The sequence below is a fragment of the Lepidochelys kempii genome, chromosome 8 (assembly GCF_965140285.1).
Source record: "Lepidochelys kempii isolate rLepKem1 chromosome 8, rLepKem1.hap1, whole genome shotgun sequence".
In the NCBI taxonomy this organism is placed as follows: Eukaryota; Metazoa; Chordata; order Testudines; family Cheloniidae; genus Lepidochelys; species Lepidochelys kempii.
Genome location: NC_136387.1, coordinates 12,123,243 through 12,135,713, shown reverse-complemented (window position 1 = coordinate 12,135,713; position 12,471 = coordinate 12,123,243). Strand labels below are relative to the sequence as shown.

The 12,471-nt window shown below is 46.3% G+C and overlaps 1 protein-coding gene across 1 annotated transcript; it reads right to left on the bottom strand.

Moving 5' to 3' along the window:
- Positions 1–1,402: 1,402 nt before the first annotated feature.
- PITX1 (paired like homeodomain 1) lies at positions 1,403–9,886 on the bottom strand. The gene is made up of 3 exons (XM_073358150.1): positions 9,724–9,886; positions 6,260–6,465; positions 1,403–1,951 (listed from the first exon to the last, which is right to left on the bottom strand). Exons 1-3 carry the CDS (start codon positions 9,884–9,886, stop codon positions 1,403–1,405), a joined length of 918 nt encoding a protein of 305 aa, XP_073214251.1.
- Between the last annotated feature and the right edge of the window lie 2,585 nt (positions 9,887–12,471).

Below are 12,471 nucleotides of genomic sequence, written 5' to 3'. Positions count from 1 at the left end.
AATAAAAGCCAGCTCCCCGGAATGGTAATGTTGGATGCTGAATTTCGAATAAACTATAAGTTTTTTATTATTATTATAACTTGAGATATATCATAAATATAGCCAGAAAAGAACATTAAAAAGCATTGTTTGAGTTCGTTTTTTATTCCCATGCTTTTAATTTTGAAAAAAAAATCACAAACCATAACTTATAAAACAATATATACTGCATCCTTATCCACAACAGCATTATTGAAACATCCAGCCTTACGTTTACCACAGATGTGAAATACACTGGGAAAGGAAATACCTTGTGCATTTTATATTATGTTTCTTTGTCATCTACAGGTAATAAGTACCGACAAAAATAAGCAACAAATATGCCTGCAATTAAACTTCATATGCGTTTTGTATGCGTATTAATATTTAAAAGATCATATTTATCATTTCCATTTTTTTGCCAACAAGCATCTACATTTACATCATAACACCTTAGGATTATTTTTGGTTCCTTGTTTTTCCTTCACATCCAGAAAAGCATTTTCCAGAATTGCTAAGCAACCTTTCATCATTTCCAGACTCAATCGGTTTCTTTAGTAGAGATGCAGTATCAGAATTCACTTCATGACAGTCCGTCTTTTGTCGTGAGTGTTTTTTTTCTCTCTAGACTCTCTAGAATTTTTTTTGGGTGGGGGGGGTAAAGAAAACCACTTTTTAAGTAAAGGTGACTGATAATTTCATTATCAGGGTAAGATGTTGGAGGGAGAAAAGGCTGACCCGGTTTCTTGTTGTGCTCTTCTCCGGAAAGGCGATACTGCAGCCCTTTGGAAAGGACAAGAGAGGCCGGAACCTGTCGCTTGCTTAGTCTTAGGAATGACTGGATCAACTAAAGAAAAAACATCAAGAATCATGCAGTTTAAAAACCTTTTATTCAAGGGCCGAGCACAACGATCGGGCACAATGTAACGGCAGATATAAATAGAACCTTAGTTAAGTGGTTGAACCTGGTCGTTAAGTTTTTTAGTTTCTTTTTTATAGTTTCATCCCTAATATTTTAACCATATTCCGGCAGAATTTATTCTGCACGTAACTTTTTTTTTTTTTTTTTGGTTGGTCAGTGGTAAACATGAACCAAACCTCTTCCCCTACCACGAACTGGGCAGCACAGCCCAGCCTTTACCACCATCCGTGCCCCCCCGCCGCCCCCCCTTCCACTCTTCTGCTCTAGAAAGTGGACGCGTTAGAAACTCCTGTGCAAGTTCAAGTAAACACATACAACCCGCATAATCCAGAGGAAAATTGCAACTCATCCGTGTATTAGATTTTGGCGTCTCTTGCAAAAGATTTCTGGTCCGTGTTTGTTTGGTTTGCTACCAGGCCGCAGAGCTTCCTCTCTCCGGCTGCTTGGGCCCTCGTTAGTCCGTCAGCTGTTGTACTGACAGGCGTTTAGACTGGAGCCTGGGCTTTGCAAACTGCTGTAGCCGAAAGTGGAGTGCTGCTTGGATTTCAGTCTGAGGCTGGCCAGGCTGGAGTTGCAAGTGTCTCTGTACACGCTGTAGGGCGAGCCCGGCGGGCCGTAGGGGCAGGCGGGGGAGGACATGGCGGAGTTGAGGGAGGAGCCGCTGATGTTGCCGAGGTTGTTGATGTTGTTGAGGTTGGCGTTGGGCATGCCGGGCACGGCCGAGTGGCCCATGCTGGAGGGCATGCTCATGGAGGAGATGGTGCTGGGGGCGGAGAACATGGACTGCGAGGACAGGGGGCTCATGGAGTTGAAGAAGGTGAAGCTCTTGGTGGAGAGCGGCGCCGGGGTCAGGCTCTTGGTGGCCCAGTTGTTGTAGGGGTAGCCGGCGTACATGTCATCGTAGGGCTGCATGAGCCCGCTGAATTGGGGCACGTAGCCGTTTTTGCACAGGTCCATCTGCTGGTTGCGCTCCCGCTTTCTCCACTTGGCTCGGCGGTTTTTGAACCAGACCTAGAGGGGAAAGGTCAGAGTAAAGGGTAAGCCGCCAGGCTCCTGCAGGGGGAATCGCCCAGCCGAAGCCCCGGCAGGGACCCGGGGAACGCAGCCCTGGGGGGAGGGATGGGGGGGGGGGTTCTCGGAGCCTCTGCCAGGAGCGGCTTCAGCTGGCCACTCCCGGGAGGATTTGCAGAGGAAAAGCCAAGCTCTGCAGTGGACAGTCCCTGGCTCACCCTCCCTGCCCTGGGTGTTACCTCTCCTGCCTGCTGCTGCACCATAAACGCTGCCCCAGCCTGCCCTGCTGTCTTGCCTCTCCCCAAATCCCGTGGCTTGTTCCCCCTGGCTCAGAGAGAGGAGCCGCCTCCCCAGCTCCACGCCGCGGCTCCGGCGCTGCACACCTCCAATCTCTGCTTTTAATTTACCCCGGCCTGTTGCTGCGCTTATTTACAGAGCGCATTAATTGGCCATGCTGCAGCGCCTCGCCCAGGCCCTGTTCTGATTAGCACCGGCTCGCCCGGGCTCGGCTGTGTTTCCGAAAGCTAACGCTGGACAATAAAAGTCCTCTGTTACAGATCATAAAATGGGGATTGGATTAGTGTGTTTAGGTTTCAAAAAAAAAAAAAAAATGCATCGCCCTTTGGATGGATGCAGCCTGGGACTTTATGTCTAATGAGAATGTACGGCCCTGAGTCGGGAACGGAGGAGCCGAGGGGCGCTCCTGAGTGTTTGAGGCCCAAACCTCATCCAGGCTTTATCTCAAGGGCGGTGCTGGAGACCCCCGGCACCCAACCCAGTGCATTGCCCGGAGAGCAGGAAAAGCCCGAGCGGCAGGAGCTAACGCAGACCAAGGCCGCGCTCCGGAATTGCATGGCAAACTTCACTGCAGGGGCTTGGGTGGGGGGCTGCAGATCTGATGGGATAATGACCTCCAAAGATCGGGCTGGCCAGGCTGGGGAAAAAAATCCTCTTCCTGCCTTGCTGGGTGAGATCAGCCTGTGAACTGTCCTCTCCTTAACCCCTTGGTAAAGGTAGCTCTTGTCTCGTTGTTGTTAGAGCCACTGAGGTTTGGATCAGGACCCTAAAGAGACATTCCTCCACGGCAGCTCCTGCAAAAGGGTGGCAGACAGCTGCTTTGTGCCGGGCACTGAAATCCCCACTACCCTCAACGCCACGAATTTTAAATCCTCCTCAAAACTAGGTGACTCTCGCGACTGCGAGGCTCTGCTCTTCGAGCCTGTCCTCCCAGCGTTTTTAATGGCAAGGCTTTATTTTTAAATAGCGATAACAAGGATCGAGGGGGACTAGTTGGGAAAAACAAAAAAATCTCGTCTAAATATGAAGAGGAAACGAAAACCAGAATGTTCAAAACTTGTAATTCACTCCTCAGAAGGTGCTTTCAGACAGGAATTTCCTGAAAACGAGGGGTAATCGTTTTAATTATGGCTTCTAGACATTTTAAACTTTTAAAGGAAGGCCCTCCTGGCAAATGAAAGTTGGATTTGCAAAACTGCAATCTCAGAACATCAAACCCAAACCTCTCCGTACAGAGGGGAGAAAGAAATTCAGTTAATGGCAACTCATATTAGTTTTATTTGCTTCCTGAAATATTCCAGCCACAGAAATGCACATTTTAGTCCTTGAATTGTGGTGGTGGGGTTTTTTTAAAAAAGAAAACTGCAATTAATACAATGCTTTCAAATACAGCGAGTATTTAGCCCTGAAAAACCTTAAGAGGTAACCTTACAGATAGTCTAATTTGCTCAGTTAGCCGGTTACTCATCTAGACAAAAGTGGCTTTTCTGAACTGTAGGGGTTTGATTTGTTACCAGGCTCTGAGACCAAGTGAATGGGTTAAATCTACCTCCATTTTCTCCTTTATTTATTATTCCCTGTGCTGGTGAATTTCCAGAGAACGGTTTAATTCACCCGTCCAAACCTTCTAGTTGCTTTCTTACTAAGGTCTCAGCTCAAAACCCATCCCGTGGGGCCCTATGGTGCTATGAACGTATAAAGCCTATTTCAGTGCTGGAAAATCCAGACCCCCCTTTCAGGACTTTCCAAGATGCAGGATTGTGTATGCCTTTCATTTTATGGTGTATCCTGTCACCCTGCGGATCGGCGATTGGCGAGGGACTGTGTAGACAGGACACTGTTAGTAAACAATACCCAGCAGAGACTAATACGATACCCCTGCAGAGCGTGGAGTATACCCCGGGTTGGGGTCAGCACATCCGCTCTGGAAACAAACCAGGGTAATATCCCGGGATGAAAAACAAATTGGAGGGGGAGGAAAAATACCCCCAAACAAAACAAAGAGCAACACACAAACCAACCCACCACAAACAAACCATCAGAATCAATAAAATCCGAATGGCAGGACGAGCCGTTCTGATTTGACGTTCGTTTGCAACAAGTTAATATGTTAAAAACAAACAAATAAATGACCTAACTCGATATTCTGAGGTAGCATTGGCTAGAGACCCATAGAGCAGGGACAGCCCAGTCCTACAAGTATGTGTGTCTACGATGGTTATTGACTTTGGAATCTAATCTAGCCCAGACCCTTGTCCTTTCGTTTGTCTGTTGACAGTTTGTACAGTTTACTAGTACAAATAACTTATCTGCCTCATCATATACGTTGAATTGTGCACACAATGGGGCCGCTACACACTCCATAGTGATATACAGTAGTCACTTTTCATTAGATATATTTTCTATATAGTATACAGACATCTGCTGGCTGATGGGAAGCAGATTATTTTAACCGCTTTCCAGTCACTCTGTAGGATAGCATCATGTTTGAATCGCATCACTTATTGTATATATTTTATCAGCAGACGCCGTATGTTTCCTTGTCACTTTACTGACTGTGCCCAGGAGAGTATAAACTTGCCTGTATTTCTCTGCTGGTCTATTCCTCCGTTTTAATGGAATTTATCCACTCAATAAACCCTGTCTAATCTAGCCCCTCCTGAGACTTGTAGGGATTGGAATACCTCCGGTTAAACCCTGTACCTGGGCCACGTGCGTCTCTTTTACATGGGGGGGGGGAATAGAGGTGCCTTGGGGTTGAGCCATTGCTGGCAATTTTAACCATTGATTGTTTACATTAAAAATACTTCCCCCCCCCCAAAAGATACGACTTCCTAGCCTGTGTTTGGAGGAGGCCTCTGTCCCTCAAGCTCCCAATCAGGGGGAGAGAATTGCAAATATATTTCCTGTTTAGGGCTAAATTACTGCCTTTAATCAATCCAGGAGAGAACAGTAAATCCAGCAAGATGGCTTTTATGGGCTAGATCCCGCCCTTTCCAGGCACAGGGGCGATTTAAAAATGGGCTTCTCTGAAATGGTGGCGGAGCCTTCTCTCTGACTCTCCGAATTATTGATATATATTATGGATGCTCCTTAAAACGGGATTAAAAAAAAAAACCTGCCTGAGGGTCCTAAAGCCCTTCCTTGGGCAATTACACGAGCAGAGTTTCCTACATTCAGCTGTTGATTCCTGGTAGCATCCTTTACCTTCTAATGCCTGCTCCCTGCCCCAGACTAGCTGTCTTCTCAGAGATATTGCGGCACGCTTTCCCAACTGGGCTTTAGATGCAGTTCCTTCGTGACCAGCTGTTGCCTTTGATTTCTCTATGCTCTCCCGAGAGATCCCAAATCTTAAGAACGGGGAGCAAGAGGGAAATCTTGGAAAGCAAAGACAGGGCTTAAACGAGGCGGCAACTTTCCTGAGCTTTTGACAACTGCTTGCCTGGTGTTGCTGCCTGCAAGACATCAGATCCCCTCAGCTCAAGGTTTCCTTCTCTCCCATATGCCCACGACAATTGACCAAACGAAATGAAGGCCTGGGTGTTAATATATTAAGGATTCTCTATTTATTGCGTGCCTCCCATAAGTATGGGGTATATTCAATACTATAATTATACCCGGGTATTATCTAAGAAGCACAGTACGTTCTGGGTAAGTATTGGCAATGCAAATGAAATTGACAGATGATCTGTTAGGCTACAATCGGTTTTAAAAGGCCAAGCTAGCAGCTGTTAACAAAGTAATTTCTCCCTTTAATTTCTCCACTCCTCACCGCCAGGCGCCTGTTCACCTTGACAAGTGTGTCTTTATTTTCGCTTGCGATGCATCCTACCAAATAATTGGAAGTTTTTCCGACTTCAGAAAAGACTGCGGGCCACAGCCCATGGCCACTGGGCGTCGCAGCCAATGGGCGCTGGATCGGGCCCTACAAGGACAAGACTGATATCTCTGGGCTGCTGAGAATGAATCGCCGATTGCCCCTAGTGTGGCTGGGCCGGGGCTCCCCCTTACCCTGACTCTGGGCTCGGTGAGATTGGTCCACACAGCAATCTCCTCTCTCATGCTCATGTCCGGGTAGCGGTTCCTCTGGAAAGTGGCTTCCAGCTCCTGCAGCTGCTGGCTGGTGAAGTGAGTTCTTTGCCGCCTCTGTTTCTTCTTCTTCGCCGGATCGTCGGGGTTTCCATCCTCGCTCTTCTGTTCGCCGCTCCGGTCTTTTTCTGTTTAAAAACAACAAGGCACCGAGACCCGAGCGGTGACACGCACGGACTTGGCCTCCTGGCCCCTAGATCCCCCTCCTCCCTTCCCCCAGCCATTTGCAGAAGGTACAAAACAAAATCCTCTTTAAAAAAAAAAAATCTCTTACATACGTGCCTCTGCCGTGCAAGGCTAGATCTAGCGCCTGTTTCCTACCACAGGCCCGGCGCGTTTTCTATTTCAACCAGCCCCGCGTGATTCAGAAAGGTTTCCAGAGAAAATGTTCCCCTGAAATGTAATGTCCAAGCAGTAGCGTGTTCAGTTATCCTCTCCTCTAGGCCTGTCCTTCTGTCCAGGGGGCTCTGACACTTACAGAGGGGGAAGAAACTCATTTCTAATGGGCTCGGCTTTTAGATTGGAAGCTTCTTGGCAAAACAATAATAATAATAATTAATAATTAATAAAAAAGGAAACAAATATATTTAAAAATCGTTTCTCTGCTTTGTGACACCCCCCCCCCAATCTAAAGAGAAACTTCTGCTCGAGTGCGTTGTTCTTGTATATGGCCATTTCCCCACTGTATTAATCTTAGAAAACGTCAGAGAGTGTAAAATAAAACATGAATTAATCGAAAAGGTGAACTCCCCTCCCTCTCGGGAATATGAGAATTGATTTAAGCAGAGAATGATCCACTAAAGCCTTTATCCCAAAATCGAATAAAAGGTAAGAAACGCTGGTAGCTATCTGTCTGCAACATTCCCGTTTTGTGAATTATGTTTATCTAAATTTGTCGAAGGAATTCAACACAATCGCTTGCTATAACTAGGGAAAAATAGAAAATCTACTAAAATCAAGGGGGAAACCGCGGATCTTTTTTACATTTTTGAATACCTTTTTGGATTCACACATATGGAATGAGGAATTCGATACATTATTTGAACTGATTTAAACTATACCAATAGAATATACTAATACTTTTATTAATGTTAGAGACAAAATCTCCCTCCCTACATATATCTATAAAATACTTCTGTAGATGTATATACATAGATATATAATTTGTATAATACATATGTATGTCTATGTACAATTTTGATTTATTTATTTTCACAATAGCCACACATTACTTTAAATAGCAGCGTGTATATATGCCACACGTGTGTGTTGTTTCTCTCTCGCTCTAATTTTGATGTATTTATTTGAATATATATACACATTAGTGTGTATAATATACATATGTGTATTTATATACACTGACAAATGTAATACTAATCTATATGACACACAATAACTAAATCAAAATTATATAGAGAGAAATACACACACGTGTTGTTTTCCCTTTGTACTCACACCAATGAGTTTGACTTGATTTTGGAGGGTCTCTTTGAGAGGATTTCACATGGAGGAGGGATAGCTCAATAATGAGACTATTCTGAGGTGCTGTACATCATAAAGGAAGGAGGAATGTAAAGATAATGCTAACGTATTGAAATACAGACTTCCTCTAGGAGCCTGCTAATAATAAAAATTTAAAATGAATTAATAAAAAATCCTTGCAAAATGGTTGATTCCTCATACTTGGAAAGACTCTGTACCTAGGGCCTCCCTGGGAACTCTTGGAGTAAAAATGCTGGACCTCAAACGGGTAAATGGAAACCAAAGGGGGGGTAAATGGGCTTATTGCTTCGCGGATGGCCACTATTTCCAATAAGTGATTTGCAGAGCAAACAAGGCCTCGAACAGAAACCGTATTTAAAGATCCTTGGTAGCCCTCCCTCGCTGCCTTTGCAACTGATTGTGTCCCCAAAAATTCGCCGCTGGTGTAAATGTGTGTCTCCGCGAACCGAGTCTACATGCCCTAACTGTAAAGGCTGCATGTGAAAATGATTTTATTTTTGAACACACAAATCTTTCTGGCAGACAGTTTTTTCCACCCCTCGGTGGCTGGGGCCACTTCTCCTGCAGGCAAGAGAGCAAACAAGTAAGGAAAAACCCGTGTCCTCGAAGAAACTATCCATCAAAGTGATTGCAATCTTTGCATTTGATTGATCCCCGCCACGATTTGCATGAGAAATACTGTTTGGGCATAAGGCTGTGATACGCCTTCTAATCATAATACCACCCATTAGTCTTGATTGGCTTTAGCACACTTTTCCATTAAACAGTGAAAGGTATTTTGTGAATTCTCTTAAGACTAAATGGACCCTGCTATTTAGTTTCCTTAGAATTTATGAGTCAGATTTTAGGGGTAGAGCAAGATGGAGCAATAATCCCCTACAGTATTTCAAGGGGGGGGAGGAACCCCCCTGGAAGCACCCCCTCTCCAGTCTACACTCCAAGCCTTGTTTTCAGATCAGATTTGGAGGAAAAACCGAACGTGTTTGCTGCCATGTCAGCCTTCGGATTTGGTTTTGTGGCAGGCACAAGACCCGTTTAAATTTAAAATAACAATAATTTGAAAAAACGATCCTCTGTGCAGAGAAATTTTGAAGAAGGAACCAGGCGCTGTTTCCCGCAGTCCATATTTTTCCAGGGCTTTTTGCTTCCTTTATATGGGGTTTCTTGTCATTAGAGGAACGATTACTGATTTAATTAAATACAAACTAGGAAACCACAGCTTTCCCTACAATAATTGCACATGTTCAACAGGCGGATGTAAAAGCGGAGACCAAACGACTCCTGTTTAGATCCAACTCAGTTCTTGTAAAACGCTATGGTTTATTCCCCATCTATACATAAAATTAAAAACTAGGCTTAGTAACGCTTACCCCACGTAATAATAAATCTGAGCTGCCCGGTCTCTCTCCACTCCCCTCCTCATCCGCCCCCCCCCAATGCTTTGCAGTTCCCCCCTCCTTTGACGGAGAGATCCTTTTACGTCTGAGCAGGCAGAGCTGGAAAATAAACCCCGGCAGAACTGACATTATTTCAGAAACATTCCGCAAAACCGCACTCCCCCGGATAAATTAATATCTGTAAAAACCATAACAAAACCCTGCTTCTCGGCTTGAAGTTGGTAGCAATATTCTTCCATTCCCTAGACTGTCAGAGCCGGGGCATGGAAGAGGGTCAGCTCGGTATCTGTGATCTCCCCCATCCACCTTCCCGGTTTGGCGCTAATTAATTCTAGTGATTACATCCACCCACCAACACCACCGGGTATTTCAATCTCTCTGGTGCATCCTGCCTGGGCAGGACAGTCTCTTGTGCAGCGTGCATTAGAATTAATCCAGCAGGGAAAGAAAGAAAGAACAAAAGAAGAGGAAGTGTAAGGGTTTTACCTGGGACTTCTGTATCTGACGATTCACTGGCTGAATTCTCAATCGGATCTCTGGATTCAGAAGATCTTTGCAAATGGAAGCTGGAAGCCATGTCATGGGAAGGCTGGGGTCTTAAACTCTCTGGCAGTCTTTCCAAATTCATCCCACCTTTAAAGGAATCCATGGCAAGGAGGCTGGGTTGATTTTGGTTTATGCAGGTGTTTATTCCACAATATATAGATATAGATATAGGTCTGAAAATCCACTTAGTACTATTTCTGAATTGCTTTACTTTATTGTTATTGTCAAAGAATCAGAAGAAGAGCTCGGAGAAATGCCTAGAAGCCCGATTGTCTTTGCTCTGCAATAGCTGCACCGGTCCAACCGCGTATGCATGAAAGTGGTAAAGATCCCCGGCAGAAAAATGCGGGTTGCGAGTTGGATAGTTTAAAGCTAAAGAGATTAAAGCGACTTGCCCTGGAACAAATGCCTGTAGTTAAACCCAGCTCCTCCCACTTAAGGTTAAAACCTCCCAGTCTCGCTAATATATCACCCCATCTAGCGCTCACCCAGCCTAATCTAGCTGGAAGAACTACTGCCTGCAAACTCCCCATATATATGAGCTGTCTCTAAGGCACCCTGGAATACTAGCTGCAAGTTTCTTAAAGCCACGGCGCTCTCCTTGGGGGTCCCTCTGCCCCGGGAGCCCGGCGGAGCGTCTCTCCAGTGTTAGGACACTCCTGGGGTCTCTTGCCCTCTCTGCTCGTCTTGCTGGAGGAAGAAAGGTCTTTTTGCTCTTACCCATCTCAAGCCCTCACCCAATCAGCGCCCCCCACCCCCAACTTTCCCCCAAGCCCAGTGATTTATTCCGCGCGTGGTATGAGCTCTTTGACTCGCTACGCGATCTGCTAAGCCCCAAATATTTAAAAACCATATGTCAGAGACTAATCTAAATAGATCAAATTCTTTCCAGTCTCCTGCAAAGCAGATCTAGGCATCTCTTCTCCCCGCCCCGCCCCCGGAGCAGGGCAGGGGCAGAGTCAACCGCATGTTGCACGGGAATGGTTACTCCCGTGGAATGGGTACACTCGCTGTAAGCACAAGGAAGAAGCTGCGCCTTTAAACTTGCCGATCTATTGGGAGAAATAAACCTGCGTTCCCATTTGGCTGCGATACTATACTTTTAACCCCCGGGGACAAGTAGTTTTAATGTGGACGTTTCTGAGACACGTTTTAAAGGGGGAATGGGGGGGGGATCTGTCTCAGGGGATATTTCCAAGGATGTCACAGACTATTTGGTAACAAAAATGAAACCTTCCTCGCACGCTCTCCCGTCCTGCGGCAAGAGGCAGCCCACATCCCTGGCTCGCCGGGCCCGGTGTTATTACCTAGCCTGAGAGATGCTGCCTTGATTTGGGTTCCCCCCGCAGCAGAGCTCGGGAACCGCGGATAAATGCTGGGCGCTCTCGGCCTTTTGTTGTGGTTGTTCTTTCCTCCGCATTTCCAAGCGGAAATAATCGAGGGCCGATTTCTCCTCCGATTGACACGCCTGGACTTGGGGCTCGCCAGGTAGAGCAGGCTGCGGCCCAGACGTGCTCCGTATTTGTTGGTGTGCAACAAACGCAGCCCAAGCGCCTCGGTCATCCCCGGCCTCACGGCTCGGGCTGGGGTGCTGGGAAAGGAGGCGAAGTGACTTCAGGGAGCCGGGGTGGTGGGGAATTTACTCAGGCCCTGGTGTGTGACAGCTACAAATGTGAAGCGAGTCCCTTTGCTGTGGGGCTGACAACATGGACTCGAGTTAGCCTGTCACCCGTTTTCGGGCTCATTACAGCTCTGCACGATGCGTTTGGCTGGAGACAGCCAGGTCTCAGGTTCTCTGGCTCTGCACGCTGGTCCTAACGTCTCTGGCAGGGGGGTGTGGTGTCACTTTAGTGACTAAATAATGAGTCGTTTACAGAGCTAGTAAACAGTCCGATCCCCCTGAACTTCCCCCCCACAGAGGCCTTCTTCCTAGGAGCCCCTGCTAAAGCTTAGTAAAACAGCCCCACTCTCTCTGGGCTGGCACAAACCAGTCCCACTGGGGTCTCTCTCTCTCTCCTTTTATTGCCCTTTCTTAAAAGGGGAACAACTTTCCCGTCCAGTTCCCCCCCCCATGCTCGGTGGAGGAGCCATCCATGTAAGGCATCTAGAGGGACAATTTAAATCCCTAACCTACCGATGGAAAACCAAGTCTGCACACACAACCCGAAACTACTTTCCCACCGAAGTTTTTATTTCCAGTGAACGTTTAATAGATTCGTTGTGGTTTGATCGCTCACTAACTATAATCTAATAAATATAACATTGCTTCGTGTTGCAATAAAACGGCCTGTTTTACTCTTCTGGAAAACCCCATTATTGCAGCGTATTTACAATCCCTTCATGTGGCTATAATAACTCCTTCAACTTTATAAATTCCACACTCATCTTTTCTTCCTTTGGAAAGAGCATTTCATCTCCCCTTTTGGGGGACAAACTCTTATTTAAGAAAGAACAGCGTAAAGTACTCTTGAAAAACACTTCCTTCTCAGTGGACCACACCTTCCAGTCCCTCTCCAAAGCCCACGGGCTGGACGTCAGTGGGAGTTTTGCCTGAGTAAGGACTGCTGCAAAGTCCTTCCTGGAGGCAAGACTGATTTCCCCACCTTTCAGCACTTTATCCTTGGCAGTGACCTCTCTGTGACCCATAGAAAGTGGCTGGTTGTTCCAGGGATGGATTTCAGGCTTGGA